At 42.2% G+C, this 23137-nt stretch overlaps 1 protein-coding gene across 6 annotated transcripts in view; it reads left to right on the top strand.

Annotated features, from left to right (window-relative positions):
- Positions 1-23137, top strand: part of add3a (adducin 3 (gamma) a) — a 106503-nt gene that overhangs the window by 66279 nt on the left and 17087 nt on the right. For all 6 annotated transcript variants that reach the window (XM_069714605.1, XM_069714606.1, XM_069714604.1 and 3 more), the window contains 4 exons: positions 4239-4483; positions 16262-16400; positions 17019-17170; positions 17509-17589. In XM_069714605.1, the coding sequence (XP_069570706.1) occupies positions 4289-4483; positions 16262-16400; positions 17019-17170; positions 17509-17589 (567 nt within the window). In that variant the 5' untranslated portion in view covers positions 4239-4288. The remainder of the gene's footprint in view (positions 1-4238; positions 4484-16261; positions 16401-17018; positions 17171-17508; positions 17590-23137) is intronic.

Consider the following 23137-nt stretch of genomic DNA (forward strand, 5'->3'; position numbering starts at 1 on the left):
TGTTGTTGTTGGCTGAGTCACTGGTTCTTATCTTATGAGGCATTATGACTGAGCATCCTGTCTGACATATACAGCTTAGACCAAAGAGGGAACTAATTCTATCACATAACAATGAAAGAGATGGGAAAGCTGTCATGCATCTAGTGAATGTACATGTGTGTTATCTCTGTTTGTTGTTGTTTAGATCACCTCACATATCTCAATCTGCATCTTAAAACACATAAATGCTCTGTTACAGTTAATGACCACTTGTTAGCACTGAATTATAACTTCAAAAGCTTTATATATATATATATAATGTGGAGCTGGAATGATATGATTCATCAATTATTTGACCAAAAAAAATAGATCTGGTGTTACGTTGATCATCACCTAATCATTGTTACCTTTCTTGGTAAAATGCTGTTCCTCATTTTTAGTTGTTAAGATTTGCTGCTTTGTTTTTGTTTTATATTATAAAGTTTAAACTGTTGGTCAGACATTAAGAGTAATTTCAAGACATCACTTTGGGTTGTAGAAACTGGAAACAGCTGTTTTGTTGTTTTCTGGCACTTTATAGATCAAATAAATAAACAATTAATTGTAAAAAATAATTTGCTAGAATAATCAATAGTTGTAGTTGTCGTAAAAAAAAAAGTTTTAATAAGTTTTGTTGAAACTATAGACGGACATACTATATAAATATATATGTATGAAACAATATAAATATAATTAATATATCAAATATAATTTTCAGTTATGCAGGACCTCAAAGCGTCCTCTAGAGTCTTTGATATATTTTCATTTGTCGTGCGGTTTTCACCTGATGGTTAAGGCCGAGGCTAAATGTTTTCGGGTCCTTCACTCGCTCCATTCATCATGTTACTAGTAACCAAAAACACGTTGAACTGTGTTTGCTTTATAGGAGTGATTAGTTTTATTGCATTCTTTTAATAAGTGTTTATAGATGAGAGAGTTCTCATGCACAGCTTGCTCACAGATGAAGAGGACTTGTGTCTGCTGAACACGGCAGGGAGGGAGGGAGGGAGAGAGGGAGGGAGGTCCCTAAAGGTCAGGGGTGAGAGGTTGCGGTCACCTTGCCTCGGGCTGCGGTCGCAGTCTAGTTCCCTTCATTAAACACGGCCTGCCTCGTCTATCAGCCGCACACGGGTGGAGTTTAAATCAATGACAATACAGGACTGTTCGCCGATGCCATACTTTTTTTTTAAAGGGCGTTTGTGTCTCTAATTTCCAGTCAGTCACTAAACTCAACTCAGTCTAAACTGGCATTGTTGTGCAGCTTCAATGTGTTTCATTCACAAAGTGTGAGCGTCTGCGGCGAAGCACGAAATTTGAATTATAAACGTTGATGCTGTAACGTGAGGATCAGATTTCATTATTACTCGGATTAATTGTGCGTGTCTAAAATTTGCGCGCGCACACACACACACACACACACACACAAACAACGCAACCACCAACAGCAATCCCCCTTCACCCTCCCAAACCGTCGATCTCTCTGGATGTGACCAGACTGAGATGGTTCGGGATGAGGACAATGATCTATTGACAGAGATAGAGAGAGGCGGGGGTGTGGGTGGGGATGGGGGGAGGGTGTGTGTGTGTGTGTGTGTGTGGGGGGGGGGGTTCATGCTGGGGACTGCTGGAGTTGTGACAGAGCAGGGATAGGGTGGTGTATTTGATGTGTGACGGGGCGAGGGTGTGACTTTATTTTGGTGAAGCTACAGCTGTTGCATTCGGCCGTGTAGAATTCCACTCATTCAGCAAATTTCAGGCACGAGCTTCTTCTGCTGTCAGTCACATAAACAGTTTCTATTTATTCAACACTTTGTTTACTTTTCTAACTCTTTGCGTCTCCATCTTCTTTAAATAACTCCAGCAGAAGAGCACAGATCTGCCTTTTAACTACCTTCCTTTTGTACATCACAACCCTCCTTTCATCACCAACCCATAATTTTACGCTCTTGCCTCAGACCTTTGGTTTATCCCACTCTGTCCTGTATACAGCTCCTCAGTAAGCAGACCAGTGCAGGCAGTAGGATGGATTCAATATCAGGTTACACAACTCAGTCCAGCTGCCTTCAATTAAAGAGCATTTCTTTGGAACAGCTTTTATGCATTTCCATTGTATAAATCACAGCTTCAGAAGGGGGATCGGGTAGATTTGAGAGGTTTCCGATGCTCCCTATGGCGTTCAGGAGATAACAGCATAAAGGAAATACTGGCTGTTTAAATGGATATTTCAATATCCAAAAATGAAGTGTTGTTTTGTCTTTTCTTCACTTTAGAGGTGTGACGTTGTTTTTCCGCTATTTCCTAAAGGATGGTTTACTGCAGGATTACCAGTTCAAATTCCCAAATAGCAAAATCTTTGGTGGAAAAAAGCGAGTAACAGACCCTGAGCAGCGCGTTAAACACACGACTGCTTGTAGAAGACACATCGGTGGTTTTAACGTGGTAATAAATCGGGAGTCAGATCCACCTGTTGAGATGCTTCACTGGAAAACGTTAAATAAATGCTCATAAATCAGCTGCACTACAAAATGGGCAATAAATAGGGAAGCTGTGTGTAATCAGCTGTTGGTAATACTTCAGAAAGGATGTGTTGAATGTTGTCGCTGCCCTTTCCTGCACGTTGACGTCGAGTGCAGCAGCAATACTGCATAAAGTATAACCGTAACACAGTGGAGATATGTGGTCATGAGAGGGAAAAACTCCGTAAAAAGACGGCACCCATATGGGAGAATTTCTTATAACTGTGTGTGACTCCTCTGTACGCTGAGCTGTGTGTCACTGCGCTAATCTCAACCGTCTTTTTAAGTGGCTTTTGACCCGAATGAGGTAGCTTAGCGGCATAACCCAAGTCACCTCCCCAGACCCCTGCTGCCCACCGTCCTGCTTTGACTGAGGAGGAGGAGGCGCTGGCAGAGTAACCCCTATATTTGGACCCTCCTGCTGTCAGATGGCCACTGTGCTCCTAAAGTCAGAAAGCAGCGGGATTCCATTCTTAAACTTTTCCTTGGGCTCTCTCTCTCTCTCTCTCTCTCTCTCTCTCTCTCTCTCTCTCTCTCTCTCTCTCTCGCCCTCAGTCCTCTGCTGTCCAAGCCAAGACACCATCTGGTAGCGATCCCATAAGCCCCGCCTCCTCCTAATACACCAGCAGCTTATCCTTCGCTGTGACAACAGCAGCTACATGCTGCAAAGGCTCCTGGAAGATGCAGTTTTATTTTTTTTAAATTTTTTTTTTCTGCCTCTTCCTGTTATTTGATTTATTGGTTATGTTCTAGATCTCATTTGTTTCTCTTGTTAGTATTTAGTTTTTCCTCTATTGGTTGTGTCCCTTGGCATGACCACAAAGAAGGTCATTCCCGTTTGTTGCTTTTACTGTAGCAATTCCTGTATCCGGTAAAATGCTTGTTGTCATGCCAGGTGACCCGGAGAGTGAACGGTGGGAGTAAAGCAGCTCACCGGTCAAGGCCTGGATGTTCAAACAGAACCGCTCCCCTCCTCCTCGTACGCTTTGTCGGGCGGGCTGTCAGCGTGACCTGGCGGCCGCGTTAACCTGTCACTCAACATGTGTATGGAACAAAAACTCTGCTGTTATTTACGTCAAAGAGTAGCACCTCTCTCAGGTCCACCGATAACAGGGCCGTCATTTTCCTTTGTGTTTGACGAACACACAGTGTGTCTCGGTGTCATCTGATGATGACAGACAAGACGTCATCTTATCTATCAGTACATTGAATTGGCCTGTGCCAGGTGTTTTCCATTCGTTTTCAAAGTAATGTAGCACTTTTGCTTACCACTGTCAGTAACTGCTTATATTAAAAAGTATATTTTGTTAAGAGAATGACAACAGATTTGTAACAGAAGTAAAACACCTGACACGAGAAATCAGGTGCGTGTCCGTGATTGTAGGCTTTGCACAGTAGTTGTTTTAGGTCGGAATATTTAAACGTAGTAAAATACAGATTGTAAAACACGAGACATTTCTGCTTTCTGCCTTCCATGCTGATGACTGCAGCATTTCAACACCACATTGTTACATGTGCTTTCGTTTGAATCCTGGTTTATGCTGCTCTGTTCTGCTCACCACTTTGCCTTTTAGGTGCAAAAACCGATGATCTTCTCGTCACAAATGGTTTTATTTTTGTGATGAATATCATTTTTTTTTTCTCTCGCTTATCTTATAAATGGCATGATACATATTCTAACACGTCCACCTTTCTGTTTCTCAGGTGAGAGTCCGAGCGGCAGCCATAGAGCAGACGAGTGAGGTGAAGCAGGCATGAGTGCGGACGGCCATCAGGAGGTGGTGACCACTCCTCCCCCGCCTAGCGGAGGGACCAAGGAACGCTACTTCGACCGGGTCGACGTCAACGATCCGGAGTACATCAGGGCCAAGAACATGTCGCCCGACCTCCGGCAGGACTTCAACGTTCTGGAGCAGAAGAAGCGCGTCACACAGATACTACAGAGCCCCGTAAGTTCAAAGACGGGAAATATTGACTTATACTCGTACAAGAGTTGACAACCAATTCAACAAGGTGGTATTTTGGTTTTCTTGTCACTTTCAATGAATTGAGCTTGTGGAGACGTCACAATTTTAGGTTTCATAGCCGAAATATATACGGTTACTTTCTAGGGGGACAATTTTCAGAGGAAAACAAAAGGTCCAAGTGCCGGTTCATGACCTGCTAAAGTGGCTGTTGAAGATGACAGTTGAAATGTTGCAGCTAAAGCTACCTTTTACCCGTGTTGATAAGGAGAGCAAACCGAGTCAGATATGTTTTTTTTTTTTTTTTACAACACAGATACTGCAGAGATCTGAAAGGGTGCTTTCTCATTCATATTGTGCATTGGATAGAGCATATATTGTGCTGAAAGGCTGATGGGACTGACTGCAGAGAGCTGTCCGTACAGCATGTTGATCCCATATGAATGTCATAACAGAGGTAGTTATAGGCTGCAGGGTGGAGCAGTGAGGTCAGTTTACAGGGTGAAAGACTCGGATTTGAATCCAATGACTGACTCAGGCCTTTCTTTGTGGGATTTGCATGTCGTGCCCAGGTCTGTGTTGCTTTTCTCTGTGTGTTTTTGATACCTTAGATGACCTAGATACGTGCCTGCAGATATGAACAAGAGAGGTAAAGTGCACTTGTCTCTCCTTGCTTTGGCCCTTGATATACTGGCTACCTGTGAAGGGTGAACATCATGTTTAATGTATGTTGGAATAGGCTCCAGCCTCCCATAACTCTGAACAGTTTTATTGAATAGATGGATGGTAGGAAAATGACCTTAGTCCATTTTTTTGTTTGTTGCCAAAAACAAAGTTGGGAGTAACGCTATGCAAACCACATTTGTCAAGATAACAGAAGACTGAATGGAGAACTTGCTGCAAGAATCAAACTTTTCACCTCACTGACTAATAGTTTGGGTAATAGGTTCCCATTTTCTCTTTCTGTCAGTTGCTATTCCTTAATCAAGTGATTTCAAAAGAAGTTACAGCAGTGAGGGCATTAAATGTTACATATCTGTTCGTGCTTGCGTTGATATTGTGACACTGACCACAGGATCACAACAGTCAGCGGCCCGCTAAAACCCTAATGTAGCCACCCGCTACCACACCCTCGCTCAGGATTACTGTTGAAGCTCTCCAAGCGCCCTGCAGGCCGGCGGCGCTCATGTTAGGTCAGGTCCTGTTGAAGTAAACAACTCCGTGAGCACAGGGCAAGTTTCAGCCAACACAAGTAATGTTGTTTGATTTTCTTTCCCTGGAGGTCTGGATTACTGTTACTTTATTACTGTTGCTCTTCTAGCCAAGTGCCGGATGAACAGTTCGAGGCTTGAGCCCCTTGGCAATCACACATCGTAATTATTTCAGTGCTCATGATCTAGTAGAGTATAACGGATTGGGATATCTTATCTGTGCTGTAGGTTTATTGCCGGCTGCAACCCGTGCCAGGACCATGATGCAGTGCAAAGATTGTGATAGAACTTTAAAAAAAAAATAACTCCAGAGTAACCGAGAATGATATCAACTCCCTTTTATTTATGTTTTCCAAATGAATATGTGCCAGCATCTGGATTGGCTTGTCTCCTTTTTGACTCCATTTGGATTCCCAGAAGTAACTTGACACCAATCTCGGCTCATAACACCCACATTCTGCTCATTTACTCGTAGATGCAAAGGCGACACAATGTTGTCCTGTTTCGCCCTTTGAACAGTTTCGTCACCCCGTGTGGAGACTTTACAACACGGCCCCCGGCCTTTCAGCTGACACAAGGAATATTTGCTCTGCGCTGTTGACCCAAGGCCGGTCTCTCACTGGAGTGCTCCTCTCTGTTTACAGTGGGATGGAGGTGCAAGGTGTGTGTATGTGTTTATATGCTTTTGTACTCTGAATTACTTTAAAGTCACATGTACAGAGTGGAGGTTAGAGAGTCAACCGGGACAGATTTATGGCGACGTTAAAGTTAGGCTAAAGGTAAAGTTAGAAGTGGACCTCACATGTGGAGTAATACAAGCCTGGAAGTGTGTGTGCGGCTGATATTTGGTAGTAGCTGCTCTGTGGTTTGGCCCGTTCCTTTTTTTAAGCTTTAAATGTGATCCGCATTCTGCACATGCACAGTGTGGTTTTCTTGGCATGCTGTGTTTTTGTGCCAGATGTCTGGGAGGGCAGAGGCATAGTGCTGCTGATGCAGGTTTCCACTTGATACTCTGTTGGTGGATGTGTGTGTGAGAGAGAGTGAACCGCAAGTACAGTAATGGATGAGCAAATGAGTGATAACATTTAAAGGTCCCATATTCTACTCTTTTCTGACATTTTATTTGCTAGTGTTGATGTGTGTAATTTTATTTTTGTGGTTATAAGTACCAAAAACATCTTAATATAGTTTTACATCTCCTCACTGAAGCATCTCTGGAGCTTTGCCAAGAAAAAGCATTTCTGTGTCGGTGTCTTTTCGGCACCTTGATATCAATGACCTTGCTTTCTGATTGGCTGGCTCTTTTTTGAGTGACACACGACCAGGTCAACCACAGGTTTGGTTTAGTCTCGTTTGTTAGCTTTGTGACAGAATGAGCGCTCCTCTGCATAAAAGGTTGGACAGTGGCACGTGTTGAGGGAGGACGTATGACATCCGTGAGAGTTTGTGACATCACAAACTTACAGGAAGTCCAAACCGCTCGTCCAAAAAGCACAGTGGCCTAATATAGGCTGTGTGCGTTGTCTCTGTGGACTCAGCATTTTGACACTTTCGCTGTATTTATAAAGCATCTAGACCTACTTTACATTTAAAACAGAAATAGAAACCTGAATTACACAATGTGGTACCTTTAAGGGTTCTACTCTAGAAGATGTTGTGTGCGTATATATACTTTGCTATGGCTGCTTTGATTCGTCTTCTTGTGGTGTTTCTTGGAACACAACCTGCGATAATTCATCAGTGTTGTTTTTCCAGCTTAATCTGCTGCCAAACAAATGTATTTTTGTGCTTAAATTATAATTTCATGCTCTTATTTATCTCTTTTAGACCAAATGCCTTTGGTGTCAACTTTCAAAGGCTCCTTTTTTCACTTGTAATAACTGTTATTTCAACGACATATCGTCACACACCGTCATTATTGACAAAAACTGCTTCACACTGTTTGTGTCTACCTGTTGCTCTGCCCGTGTCTGATACTCATGGTCACGCAATGTTTTGTATATTGCTCCCACTCACCGTGGTTTTGAACGTGAGCCAAGCAGCTCTCAGTCAGGAGTGACAGGTGGCTCCCCTCTGGCTCGCGTAGTGTTTGCAGCTCTTGCATAAAACCAGTTGGACTCTCAGTGTTGCTTTAGTCATATTCAGCTCCAGTCATATCCAACACCAGCAACACGTGTGTGACACCAGCTGGACGTGGCATTTTCTCCATTACTTTCTCCATTTGTATGCGTTTGCTCTCTTATATTCAGCTCCAACAACAACAAAGCGTGTCACCAGCTGGATATCCACTCATGTGCCTCTCATAATTTCTTCCTTGCCTCTTCCACTTCTCTCTCGCCTCTCTGTTTGTTTTCATTCCAGTGTTATGAGTCTAGTGGCAGCTCCAGATTACATGTTTCTCTTGCTCAGATGGCAGGTTTGTATTTAAAGTCGAACCAATATAGACCAGGCGGGACTGAATCACTCAGCTGGCTTCATCCACTCGCCCCATTCATGCAGCTGTGCTGAACTTTAAAGGCTGCAGTTAAACTTTTAACCATTTCATTGTTTGTTTTAACACACCGATCTACGTGTACAACACTGTGGACACTTGCACTGCTTGTATGCAGACGGGAGAGAGGAAAAAAAAAGTAACGCACGGATTGAATGCACATAAAACATGAAACAAAAACATGCTCACCGCCAGTTCTTAATCCAGTTATCTGGACAACCCCATGCTGCATTTATAGGCATAAATATCAATCGCACCTTCAGCCTAAAAAATGAATTTGTTCAATCTCACTTATAGAAATATGGATGTTGTCAATGATATTAACAAGGCAAGTTAATTAAGGCAAGTTCCTTTTTAAAAATGTGGGTATTTCCATCCTTGAGACAAACAGGGGAGCATTATTTTTCCCTGAACTTCTACTTGAGTGATGTGCCAATCTGTTTTCGTTCAGATATTACATTTATTTCATTATTTAAAGTCATGAGGAGGGAAGAACGAGAAGGAAGGGAGGGATCTTTCATGAGAGTTTTGATGATTATATCAGTGAACATAAAGAGAGCCTTGTATGACGTGCAAAGATCAAAATTTGCCTTGAGGTGGTGTGTGAGGCACTCTGAGGCTGTTTTCAAGAGGGATCTTTGGTGCAAATTTTGTCTGTAAAATTCAAGTCTCATGAGGTCATCGTTGGTAAATCCTGGTATTAATTTGTAAGTGTTAAATTCTGTGGTAAAACCCCACGTTTCTCTCCAACTGCTGGGAACTAGGTTGCTGTGACCCGGTTTGACTCCGGAAAAGTCCAAAAGGTCAGAAACCATCAAGAGCATGAGATTAAGTCAGATCAAATTGAATTTGAGTTGCACTTCCAAATGCTGCTTCTATTTTCAGCATCTTTGCTCATCTTGCTTTCTTCTGTGCTATTACTTTTTCCTCTCCTTTCCCCAGCTTGTGGCACACTTGGTTCATCACCCATGAAAATGATTTACTGATGCCAGGTGGTAAATTTACTCAGCCTCATTTGCACTCGTCCTGTGGTTTTCAAAAGGAAGTGCACACACACACTTTCCAGAAAACACAAGTGGATAATTTATGGAGCTCTGGTGGGTTCTGCTGAGAAACCGCCTCCTGTGAGGCAAATGTCACGACTGCTCTCTATTATGTTTTCCCTTTTTCGTTTTTAAAGTCCTGAAGGTCTCATCTGATAGAACATTAGTGGTTGAAGTCACTCCAGAAACTCTTTTTTTAAAACCACCACCTTTCCTCTCATAGTAAAGTTTTGGCAACTGTGTTTCAGTTTGGCATTTTACAATCTCTCTTGGGTGTAGAAATGTTCAGCAGTGGAGCAGCACCCTCAGGATTAGAGAGCAACATAGTGAAAAGAGTTCATACATCCTCAGAAGATGAGAGCTAAAGTCAAAAGATCAAGCTTTGCACAACTTTCTCCATCTGGCAACTTAAATCGAGATTTTTATATCTAAAAAAAATCAGAGACAGAAATAAAGTTAAAAAATGTCTTGTCACTTAAACTGCTGAATGAGTGAATCTAAAAGTAGGGATGCACCAATACAATATACTGTCGGTATCAATGCCGATATTGAGTGTCCCTGTCATAGTTTGTAATGCTGCAGCTATCCCTGGCCTTCTGTTGCCTGACCCCACACCTTGCGTTGGCGTTACACAAATCTTCTATTTCGGCAAAACACTGGGATTGGATTGGTGTTATGTTTATCAACATATCTCTCGAGATAAGGATCCAGGGTCGGTATCGGGAGAGAGAAAGTTGGATTGGTGCATCCCTATCTGCAGGTCCTTGTGCTGCACTATATTGACATACAAATGTATATATGAATTCAAACTCGGTTCGTAGTCGTCCGCATACATTGATACCTTTTCTTGTTAGTTTTAAAGATTGCAACTGGTGTGAACAATCTCCTGCGCTCAACTTTTCCCTGCGCTTTCAGTCGAGGTGAACAAGTGCATCATCCAAGAAAAAAGGGCAGAGGGTTTATGCAGAGTAGGGAGACGTTGCAGCTGGAGTCGGGCACCAGTTTCCCTGATGCAGACTCAGAGGTTAGAAGGCGGGCGGGGGAATCAATAGCTCTGGCAAGATTGCAGGCAGCCACTCCTCTACTTTGTAACACTGTCACGTTGGTGGATTGAATGGACGGCATTGTGCTGACATAACTGGGGAGGATCTGTCTGAAATTACAGGCGTCACCTGGCCTGTGTGTGCGCGTGTTTGTGTTTGTGTGTGTGTGTGCGTACTTGTCCAACTATCTTTGTGAGGAGTTTGGACATTTTGGCCAGTAAACACTTTCACACACCACTTAAGATGTTCTGTTTGAGGGTTTCGACTTGGTTTTAAGATTAAGGTTGGAATTAGGTTAAAGTCGGGGTAAGGATACCTCTTTAGGATCTTTTCTAGTAAAGATACCAACCTTGTCGGGATGAGCAGTCCTCATGGAGACCAAATCCGGTCGGAATGAGGCAAACCATCATTTCCAAGGTCCTCGTGAAGGTCAGGTGTTCGGTGTGGGTTGAGGTTAAGGTTAGGCATGAATACATTATGGTTAGGTTCAGGGTTAGGGTTTGGGTTCAGGTGTCCACAATGAATGGAAGTCACTGTATTGTCCTAACATGGATAGCTGCACAAATCTGTGTTTGTGTGCGTGTGTATGCCTTATATCTGTCTTTTCACTCTAAATATGTCTGAGGAGTTTTATTCAGAGTCTGCAGTTACTCCTATTTGTTTTTATTTATGTGGCCAAAGAAGATGAATTCAGTTTACCACCAAGATACCTAAAAATGCAGGTCACTCTGTTCTTTCAGGTGAAATATTGTAGGAGTGAGAGCGTAATCCTTACCTGCTTCAGGAAATGACCCCAAAACACAATGTTCTTGGTTATTAGAAAACAGTACTTGATATTTGATATTCAGCTGCTGAAGCCTAGTTTAGTATTTGTCCAATGCAGGCTGCCTGTGACTGTTGTTTTGAAGCTTTGGTTTGCTGTGTAAACCTTAACATTAACCAGACTTTTTTAATTCACTTAATTAAACTGTGTTGCAGTGAGTCATCGCAAACCATAATTCATATCCATGAGGATGCGACGGGTTAAAGGCCATGCTGAAACAATCGGAGCGAGACGGGTTTCTTTGAGGAGGCCACAAGCACAGACGTGCAGGATTGGCTTCGCTCTCCAACGTAGTCATAAAATGTCTCGTCTTTCATTCCCACAGGATGATGCAGAGGATTTAAGTGTCACCTGTGTCTGCAACAATACTTTCAGCAGAAACAATGGAATTTTAACAAAAGGAAACTCTCTGCAAGTCTGATGACACCAAGGTCTTGGAAGACTATAAGAGTCTGGAGAAAAGTTTTTGTCGTGTTTTGGAGAATGTGACTCAGATGATCTACAATATGCATGTGAAAATGAATTTTGTTCACCAACTACTGAAAATGAAGTAGTGAGAAAGTACTTTGGTATGAATCCTGGCAGTGCAGTTTGTCTCTAGATGACCCAGACTGTCCTGCTTAAGCAATCAAAAGACAATATTTTCTCCAAGAACCATTCAAGTAATGAAATAAAGACCTCTTATGTGTTCAGATGGACGAGCGTTGGATTTTTCAAACTGAACTATTTTTTTTTTTGCTTTATGCAAGTAGTTTCTCCACTTTCAGATTTGGACTTTTCCACAGAAGAGCTGGCTGAGGTCCAATCTGCGTGTTGACTTAATACTTTCAAGACCGCTGCATTTCCATTTTGAAAGATTAGCTTTTGCCATTTCAGAGCAGTCACAGAAACACTTCCCCATTTCTCTGATTAGATCATCTTTTTTTCTCCACTAAGTGTAGAAACCTGCTTGGCCTGGTTATCTGTCAGGGATTTTATTGTGGCGGGGTAGAGGATGGATATTTGGGTAATTTTCCACTCCAGAGGTGAACGCACTGTAACTGTAATGATGAAACCTCTATTTTTAGGTTTACCTGAATTCCTCTCTCTGGGTCAAATGGATGTTGTGATTAAAGGGTGAGCAGTCGTGCAACAGAAGCTAAAAAAAAAAAAAAACACTCACAATGTGATGTTGTTTTCATTGCTGCAGATGTGGGGGTTTTGTGGAAATATCAATGATACGATCCACTTTAGGTCCCTGTATTAATCTGTTTAGATGATGGGAATCAAATCCCTGCTGTCATAATCTTTTTTGGGAATACACACAGAAATTGTAGAGCAGATGCCTGCTGGTGTGGGCCTGTGTTTCTTGATGTGTGTATTTTTGTTATGCTCCTTGTGTGCTTTTTAGTTTTCCCTCCAAAATAACTGCAAGTCCATTGTTCATGTGTGCTGTCTGAAGGTTATGTTTTCACAGTTCAATCTGCGCGTGTCGGGAGTTACAACAAACAATGAATGAATTTAAAGTGGCTGTAATCTATTTTTATATTAACAATGGAGAATCGTCACCCAATTCTATAATTGCACTTTGCTCTGGACCTTTTCAGCTCATTTCTTTGGTTTTACGAGCCTTCAACTTGACTGTTTTGGTTCAGCATCACTGATTTCACTGCTATGTTTTCAGTTTGCAGGCAGCTGTTTGCGAGCTGTTGAACGTAGTGGAGGATTCAGCTGCTAACGAGCCTCGTATCTCCTTGAGTACTCAGTGAAGACCAAAAACAATTAAAAAAAAAGAGAAAAATATTTGACTTATCATCATGAAATGTCCTGAAACACAACTCCTAATGCATACCAATGTTTTGTTTGTGTCCTCTGGGTGTTTAAATAAGCCTGTTTGCCATATCGGTGTCAGCGTCACAGCTTGCACTGCTGATCCCAAGTGGCCAATTCATTTGTGCATGTTTAATTTGTACCAACTGATGAGATTTTTTAATTCATGTCGGTTGTCATTTTGCCGTACTAGTATGCCGGAGTAGTGAGAATTCTCCAGCACAGACTAAAAACAAAGAGCTTTGTCGCCACAGAATCTGCCTGAATGACAAGTGTCCGTGCTCCGGCTCCAACAAACTGGGCCTTTAGGGCCGTGGATCTAATGTCAGTTTGATGACACAACAGGCTCCGAAGCACAACAACAACAACAACTTGAAACAAAAAAGCCCTGACCCACCGCTGTCAGACATCCGCAAACGACCGGTTACCACAGCAACCTCACCACCAGGGATGGAGGAATGTCTGGCCGGGGCTCAGAACCAGCAGTGCTCCGGGACTGTATATGTCCTGACACACACGGGGGGGGGGGGGGGGGGGTTGCTCCAGTTCCAACAAAACACACCCGCAAGGGGGGTGGCAAAGAAAAAGGGAAGTTAAGTGTCAGAAATGGTTTTTTTGAGCATTGATGCTGCTCCACTGGGAGTATGTTGATGGTTGCATAAGCACCGAGATGAAATGAAAGCATGAATGTTGGATGTTGCCCTGCTCGAGGTGTCATCGTGTGGAAACGGTGTCATGGCCTATTTTCGCTCTCACTCTCTGCAAGTTTTGCCGCAGGTGTCCGTCACTGCTGTTAAATTTCCACCAGGAAATTTAAAGTGGACTCACAGTCTGTCAGGAATTGTCATTTAAGTCAATGATGAGGTGAAGATGTCTCAGAGCCAAGACCAAATGAAATGAGAGGAAAGTACTTTGGACCAAAACAGGCAGTGGTGTACTCATTTTGTCAAATGATAGAAGCCTTAAGCAGTAGCAGACAGAAACGTTGTGTACCGACAGGATGTCCATACTTCCCAATGGGATTTTAATGAATTAGTTCATGATCGGAGATATAAAAGTGAACCAGATGGATGACATGAAGTCAGAAAGTGCTCTCGAGGGGTGATTCTGAGTCAATATCTGTGCAAAAGCGATATATATTTAACATCAACCATGGCAACAATACTTCTCCTGTGTGCTATGTTGACAATGTAGAGAATAACTAATTAACCAGAGACAACTCCACTCAGCTTTAAAGTTTATTGTCACTCGCCTCCAGTTTGTTGCTCGTTTTCACACATTTTGAACATTTTGTCTTTTATTATTGATTCCTTAGCTGATACACAGGTGTCAACTTTATCTGGAGGGCTATTTGAATGTAGCCTGCTATTAACAGACCCAAATTCACGGCATGAATACAGGGTCTGGTCACGCTCTATTGGAGATTGTTTCCAGTCATTGCATCCAAAAGGGCGCTGACGTCGCGTACATTTTTTTAAACAGTTGAAGGAGCCTTTAACCAATCAGCTTTGACCTCTATTTGATTGTTGTGCAACAAAACTCCCCCACCTCCTTTGTTGAAAATGTAAAACCAAACGCTTGACTTCAACGTCACCCCGCTGGTCCCTGATTGGTCCAAACCTTCTATAGTGGCTGAGCAAACCTCCATATATACAGGGTTTCCAGAGTATAATCGCTGGAAGACTGACGCTGTGAGCTATAGGTGGGTGGAGCCAGGCTCATTTAAATGACCTGGTTTGCTACAAGGTTACCTTGCGAGGCTAGGTTCACGAGATCATGCAAGACTCCATCTTATCAGTCCTCCAGTAAAGTGTGTGTGGCTGAACCACAGTGGTTCAGACCCATCGGCGTTTTTTGAGGACCTACTGGCAGGCTTAGTTGTGATGACGGCGAGAAGCAACTGTTTGTTCAAAGACAACAATGATCTGATTCTTTGAAGTTTTGTCGGTGATGGACACGATTGATGTGATCACTTACCAAGTATTTTTTTCAAAGTACCTACTCTTTTCTAAAACAGTTTCCAAAGACGACTTCTGAGATGGTTCTGTCTGAGCAACCATTTGACGGGTCGTCATAGTTACAGGTTGTATTGCAGAAACCAAATAACAATAAATTAAAAAAAAACACAAATTTTTCTGGCTGACATGAGATCGATTCAATACATCTTAAACCCATAAATGTTGGGACTATAACTTCTGTAAATATGCACTACATACAGTATACGGTATATAATGTGTGTCTGATTGGGTCTACAGTTTGAAATCCTTTGTACTGGTCACAGCTTTAATTACATAAGCAGGTGGAGAAGGAGAATGTGCATCCTGAGCGGTTAACAGCCTTATTAAGATCATCAGGGGATGCGTGTCGTGCCTCAACTGTTCTTACTCGCTGCAGCCTCAGTCTGAAGGTATCTGTATGAATGAAGCCCGTCTGCAGTTCAAACACGTCAGACAGACTGTGATGCTCTCAGTTGTGATTTTCATGTTCACTGAGAAATCCTGCGATTGCTGTTTTGAGCTTTTGGTTCATGAGCTGCCGCTATAAGAGGAACATTCGCTCTGAGGGAAAATGAAAGCATACAATCACCCAGTACTGTATATGATGTCACCTGTGTGTATGTGTGGTCTTGCATAAGAGATTGTTGTATACTGTGTCTGCGGATTCATAAGATGACTGTAGTCTGAACATGAGGATTAGACATGCGTACACTCTCTCCCAGTCACAGCCAGCAGCCAATCATAACGCAAGCTGTGAGCCAGCCATACAGCCAACCCTGACACAGCTTGTTGAGGGGCTAGCCAATCAGAGCGCAGCTTCATAGAGCGCCTTTAGGATGATTCAGATTGACACCCAAGCATGTGGTCTAATCTGCGATTAACACATCTCCCTCGATCTTCCCGTCTTTACTCCCACTCTTCTGTCCCTCTTAACGTTCCCACATGTTTTCGCACTTTCATTTCTGCTACCATTAATCCTCTGCTTTCTCCTCCCTCCCACTTTCATCTGTCTCGCCATCGCCTTTCCGAGTCTTTTACGTTTTTATGATTTCGCTACAGTTTGAGATTACTAATGTACCTGAAGCTCCATCTTCAAAGTGAAATGAATTTGTCTTCTTTACTATTTAAGATGCAGAACTCCCGATCAAAGCATCCTATCATGAGCTCAAAGTAAAGTGCTGGAAGATTTGATATTCATGTGCAGCATACAGATATTTGTAAAGAGATGTTAATTTTGCTTGATAATGTGCTCAAATAGCCTTCTTAATGTGCTTATTCCTTTTACATTGAGGTCAATTTCAGATCTGTAGTTCTTGACACATTTTCTTTGTCTTCTTCTCTGTCAGGCTTTCAAGGAGGAGTTGGAGAGTCTGATCCAGGAGCAGCAGCGAAAAGGGAACAACCCCACTGGCCTGCTGGCTCTCCGGCAGATCGCAGACTTCTTCATGGCCAGCTCCGTGGCCGGCTTCAGCACTTCCCCCCTCAGTGAGTGCTTACTGTGCTGCAGCCCGTTACGCCGGACAGCCAGACACTAACATCCAGCCAAACATGCCACCCGATGCCCAGGGTGCAACCACTTTGAACTGCCCTGAAAACAAAAACACAGCCTCAGAATTGGAAAACAGGAGATTCATACCCAAACATGAGCTTTGTGTGCTGAAGGGCATAAATACTCTTAGACAACCAAACCCCAGACTCCGGAAGAGCCGTGCATATTTCCTCAGGTTTTGATCCTTCGTGAGTTCTGTCCAGGAGTCCATATGTGAAGTCTGCTCCCAATCACAGCGCTGGAATGCACAACTGATGCCGAATTACACGTCGACGACGATATGGCAGTTCATTTTAGGTCTTCCCTAAAATGTACTCGTAATGAGAAGGTGTCAAACAAAGTACTAAAGGATGGAGTATTGTTTGCATCGCCTCACTGTGTAAATTAGGAGTCCAATGTGGTGACAGATGTGTCAGATACATCCTTAGATAGAAAACCAGATGTTGGATACAGCTGCCTGATCCCGAGGAATACCACTTGATCCGCAAACAGCGTTTTTAATGTACGTTTTTTTTCTCTCTTTGATTTAACTCTGATCTTCCACGATTATTTAGGTCTGGGGATGGTCACTCCCATCAACGACATGTACGGAGTGGAGTCGACCACTATGGTGAAAGGGGAGAAGATGACGCGCTGTAAACTGGCCAGCCTCTACAGACTGGTGGACCTGTTCAGCTGGGCGCACTTCGCCAACTCGTACATCACAGTAAGACGTCGCAGCGAGAGCACAAATACATTGAAACATTTTCCCATTTTAGTATCCAGCACTATTTTCACTGTCTACTATTTTGTCTCCGTATTAGTTCCCGTAATAATCCCACAATGCATTACATCGCATTTTATGCTATATATAAAATTTACATTAGTGCGACGTAGAAAAAGTTCCATCAGTTTTAGTAAATATATTTGAACTACTATTTATTCTGTCCAAATTGTGTTGCATTTTTTTTTACTCAGGCCTAATTTTCTTTTTTTTTTTCTTTTTTCAATAGTCGATTCTATTCTGAAACAAAAAAATGACGTTTGACTTTTTTCTTCTGCTAGGGCCGAGTCAGTAAAGAGCAAGACCACATCCTCATCATCCCCAGAGGACTGTCATTCGCTGAGGCATCTGCTTCAAACCTGGTAAGAAACGTAAACGACTTTGGTCTGGTCTGAACAATTATTTAATTATGTGACCTGCCCACTACTTTTTATTTCTTGCAACACATAAATTATGTTGTAAGAGTTTGTCTGTGCCGGTGTCCTTATCCAACAGTGCACTGAGAGTATGAAGGTTTTGACTTTAACTGGACAGAACTAATGTTTTTCCAATAATCAGCTATTTACTTCCTTCTCTTCACTTCCTTGAACTCTGTGGAGGGAAATATAGCAGTTGAACTTGGTTTCAGTGTTTTGGCACCGTTTGCACAAAAGACAAGTTGCCTCCCTCTTTCTGTGTTTACGTGTTTGTCGTGTTCAGTCTCACTGGCTCCTCTCATGTTGACATTAGTCAGCTTACCGTGTGATAAGTCTGGTAATCGAGAGCACTGTTTTGTTTTAAAGAGACTGCCACGAAATCTGCAGATATTTTTTTAGCATTTATTTTACAATACTGATAAAATCATCTGTGGCATTGTGCAACAAAAAGAGAAGTAACCGATACAGAGTTTCTGTTGCTTTTTTTCCCTGCCAAAACGTATACTTATTAGGGCTCGAGCACCAAAGGTGCGAAAGCCCTATTCTTATTCAAGCGATTATTATGATTCTCCGTAAACAACTACATTTTTGGCGGCTTTGTCATATTCCAAAACTCCTGAAAGTTAAAATTGCCGGCAGGCATTCTTTGGATAGTAGATATACGTGTTTTCAGGGGGGTCTGCAGTGATATTGAATATCTTCCTGTAATGTGTAGTGGATGCAAAACTTTTTAAATTTCTCCAAACGTTTCAACTTCACTAAAAGTTGAATCGCCATCAACAGGCCAAGGTGGAATTTGAACCATTAATAGCAACCTTGGTGAATTTAGTTGGCATTTTTGCCGATTCACACATGTTGTACTTTAACAAACTCCTCCTACAGATTTTGTCAGACCGACTTGAAATTTAGTCTGTGCACTCTGAACATGTTTGGAATTAAAAGTTATCAAAATAATTTGTTTTCGTCGATCGGTGTGCCCGTGGCGTGGTGGCCAAAAAGTGACCCAAAAGTCATGTTATGGCATGTACAAGAAATTACCGGCATTTTCAAAGTCAAAACTGACTTATTTAAGAGGGCGGGGGGGACTCGAACCCCAAACCTTCTTGTCATGAGGCAGCAGTGCTAACCTTCCCAGGAGTTAGTCCCCTTAATAAGCCACACGGTTCACGGAGAGCGAGTCCCTCTAAGGGTAAGCCACACGCGTTCCGGTTTGAACATGGAGTCATACTAATACCAAATACAAATACAAAACTCAAAAAAAATTTTTTTCCAAAAGACACTTCTTTTTTTTTTCATTGTGCACTGGTTAGAGGAGTTGCCTCCTCACAGTGAGAATCAACTTGAGGCATCCATGTTCAGAAAAAGTTCAGAAAAAGGTCATACTCCAAAAAGTGATACAAAAATATCCAAAGTATATTGTCCAAAATATGATACAAAAAAGTCATACTATATTGTCTGAAATATTCAGAAAAAGTCATACGTCCAAAAAGTGACCCAAAATATTTTTTTGTATAAAGCATAGAGTATATAGTAAAGAGTATATAGTTTATAGTATAGCCAGAGCGATGCGGCTAAGTTGGATGTTTCGGCGTGACACAGGAAGTTGATGTTTAAGGTCAAACGATGCTCCAAACCTCACGAAACTTGCGTCAGGCACCAACTTTCATGAGTTTTTAAAGATGTTAAAGCCGTGAAAAAAAAAGGCTTTTTGTTGTTGTTTTTTTTATAAAGAAGAATAAGGAACGAGATCGAGAAAAAAAATTAAAACTGCAAGCGGAAATATGCGGACCTTGGCGTGCTGCACGTCGGGGAGCCGGCGGCTCCGACCCGCTGGATCCCCGACGTGCAGCGTGCGAGGGCCCGCAGATCACTGCTTGCAGTTTTAATTACCAGTATATTATACACAAAAAGTGGAAACCATCTCTATGATGGAGAATTTCTTGCAAAATATTAAGACTATTAGTTTCAGCTAGGCACTGAGTCTCGGTGTCCAGTAATTATAATTCAAATCTAAAAACACTTCCAATGTGTCAAATAACTCGTAATAAAAATGTTGCCAACAGAAACTTTTAGTACATATGACAGAAGACAGCAGGGTAAAATGCAGACTCAGCTCTACAAAGCCATTTTTAGTTTGTGCGTCTGGACCACATCTATCTCTGCTTTGGCTAGTGGGTAAAGTTTGTCTGTACAAGAGAGAAGACCACAATGCTGCAGATGTAGTCTGGCACTTTCAGATCTCTCTGACTGTGTTTGTGTCTGTCAGTGCTGTGTTTATCTGCCTCTCTCTCATCTCCTCCCCTTCTTCTCCTCCTCCTCCTCCTCCTTCTCCTCCTCCTCGTCTTTGAACCTGTTTTGATCTAGCCATCTCTATAGTTACATGGTAGAGTTGAAGTGTTTTGAGAAACAACGAGATCGATTAAGAGGAAGTCATCCAGAATAAAGAGTGTGAGAGGTCGCGCTGCGGTCAGGTGGGTGGAGGTATCATCAGAGAAAGGCTGGGGTGCAGTTGGCTTTGGTCAGTTTCCATCTGCTTCTCAATATCTCTGAGCTGAGGTGAACATGAGGTTATTCGAGTTCATGGAAAATAATCCATTTCAGTGCTTTTGGTTATTTTAGTTTAGTTTGAGGTCACTGAAAAGTTTCCCATGTCTTGTCTGTAAACATAATAGAGGCAAACTTCACACAAGAAGTTCAGAAGGATAAAGTAAAGCTGTTCCATTTGATTAGTTTGAATTATCCTGAAAGGAATTTGTTTCAGTTTCAGCTGCCCACGTGTCTTCCTGAGGCCCCTCTCCTTATCTTCTTTTTATCACCTCCTTACCATCCAGCTGCAGCACATTTCAGATTCTTCATGACACGACCTTTGGCTTCTTTTTTATAATTAGAAGTGCGACGTTCGTCACAAGGGCCTCTCAGTCGAAGGGCTGTTTGAGTGAGATGCTGCCGCAGACTTGAAGGACATGACAGGGTGAACTCGTATGTAACTGGACATGTGATGTAACCCAATCGATGTTTGATCGGTGCCATTCGCTTTCCTCTGCCGGGTGAAAGATCAATAGACAGTCATCTGTCCAAACATCCATATGGCTGGTGAAAATGCAGAGCACCACTCGGGACATGGATCACCAGCAGGTTGTTCCAATTACGCTGGTGTTTAAGGGTAGTACAGTTAGAAATCAAGATCAGTTCCCAGTTGGACAATATCAGACAATATCCTCAGTTTTTGCTGTCATACCAAAAATAATATATTGGTAATAATATGTAAATATATTTTAGTCACATGCTGCTTCCGGAATATAAACTTTGAAAAAATCTTGCTTAATTCACCAAAAAAAAAAACGTATGTCGAGTAAACAACTACACAAGACCTAGAAAACATCAAAGCAATATAATGTAAAAATTTTGATTTTAGTCATGAGTATAATAAGTTGGGCTGGCTATTGAATTTTGATACTTTTATGGCACCGACCAAATTGCTTCTATTATCATCAACTATCAAAAAATGCCTTGTTGTTTAGGACCAATTTTAGATACCCAGTCTGAATCCACACCAACACGCTTTCTACGTTAACGCAGGAGTTTGTCAATGAGCCACCGGGGCGGCTGGGCAGTACAGATAAAATCTCTTTGCTTCATCTTCGGTAAATCTTAAATAACAACACCTTATTTCACTCTTTAAAAAAAAAAAAAAAAATTAGGGCCACACACCTGTCTAAGTTGCATGTGGCCAGCTAACATCGAATGACAGCATGTAAAGCGTTTAGGGAACACCAGTACAATGTAGCGTCTAGTAATAGCCTACATGTGAGGTGTTTACAAGACATTTGTGAATTGTAGCTTCAGAAAACAGCTTGGCTTGCCCTGGCTCCTTCTAAACTCCATTGAAAACTAACTATATGATGTGTAATGTAATTTTCTTTTTCTTAAAATCTACCTTTTCAAGAAGGTTTCATACCCAGTAGTTTATCCTCAGGTTTTCTCTGAGGTGACTACTCGTCAAAATCCTCCATGCATATGTCATCACCAATGCCACTCTTGTCACTTCAAACATTTGACTATAATTAAGTAGAAGGATGTATATCTGATGGTGTATTAGTACGAAAATCGCTGATGCCACAGTGTGTGGTAACAATGAAAAGTCTTAGATTTTGTCCGTTATGCAGTTCTTGCACTAAATAATGTGTAAATACGCTAACAGTGTTTTATTTTATGTTTTAATAATGTGTTGCGATTGTTCAGGGTTACGAAGCACCCGTTCATGCAGGAGTCAGATTTTCTTCAAGTTGAGGAGTTTTTGCTGCACACGGTCCTCTGCTTCGAGGTGAACGTTACTAACCGCAGACCCCTGCACCGTTATTCACTGCAGCACTCCCTCGTTGCTCCATCAGCCGGCTCCAGTTGTACTGGGTGTGTTTCATTAGCCTCGGACTGGATGATGGATGCCCCTTTCCTGTTGTGATAGCACTCACTAGGACTTTGTATCGTGAAAGAGAAACGTGAGCTGGTAGGTTCTGGTTTGTATCCCAGAACAACATGTGATTACGGTGAGTTTTGTACGAGGTCTGCAGGCGAACCTGTGTTTTCTGTTTGTGATTAGGTTTTACTGTGAGCACTGACATCTGCACTCAGTTGTGTCGTTGCTCTTCCTCCAGCTTTTTCTACCGCAGTCTCTCCGTCCGGTTATCCGTCTTTCTTCTCTCCTCTTCTCCGGTTTTCCGACTCCGTTCCCTCCAGGTCTTCTGTCTTTGCCTCCAACTCCTTTCCCTCCTGTCATGTAATGTAATAACCGCTAACTGGCTGGTAATGAAGTTGTCATAGTAAAGGACATCATGTCCACTCCCTGACTGTATTATGTTTCCTGGTAATGCTCCAACTCGTTTCCTGGGGAGGAGAAGACGGGAGAGGAGGAATCGTTGATAATGTGATTTCTGTCATCGCGCTCATTGATCTTGACTTGTGTTTATGTCCTCTTGGTTAATGTTGGAGGGTTATTAACTGTGCTCGTGTGTGTGAGCGGCTGGATCTGATTTTGTGTCGGTCTCTGGATAAGCGTTCGTTCCTCGGTTTATTCATTTTCAACGATCCAGACATATTTCAGTACGTTCTCTCCTACGTTCTTCGTGTTCCTTCTGCGATCCTCTCGGGAGATCCATCTGCGTCACGTTTGTACAGCAGAGTTTAAGTGTCTTTCAGCCAGTTTGGAAAAAAAAAAACCCTCTCTGGCTGAAAACGGTAGCAGTTTTACATTTAGGAACTACATCCAAAGCAGAAATCATGAAGCATCGGCTGACTCTGATTATTGATGACACTATATTTGTTTATTCAAGTTGTTATTTACATCGTATCTGATGTGTGTAATTTTTGTTTATAAAGCCTAAAATAATTGCTGTGTTCAATGCCAATAAATGGCTGGTCTTCTCCATAAGGTGTGCGATTAGACTGATACTATAACAGTGGCATAAACTGAACAGAAAAAGACTAAATTGTTTAT

This window comes from Brachyistius frenatus, unplaced genomic scaffold (genome assembly GCF_029030835.1).
Source record: "Brachyistius frenatus isolate BFR_SWC_R1_liver_20210118 unplaced genomic scaffold, ASM2903083v1 Contig_132, whole genome shotgun sequence".
Classification (NCBI taxonomy): domain Eukaryota; kingdom Metazoa; phylum Chordata; class Actinopteri; family Embiotocidae; genus Brachyistius; species Brachyistius frenatus.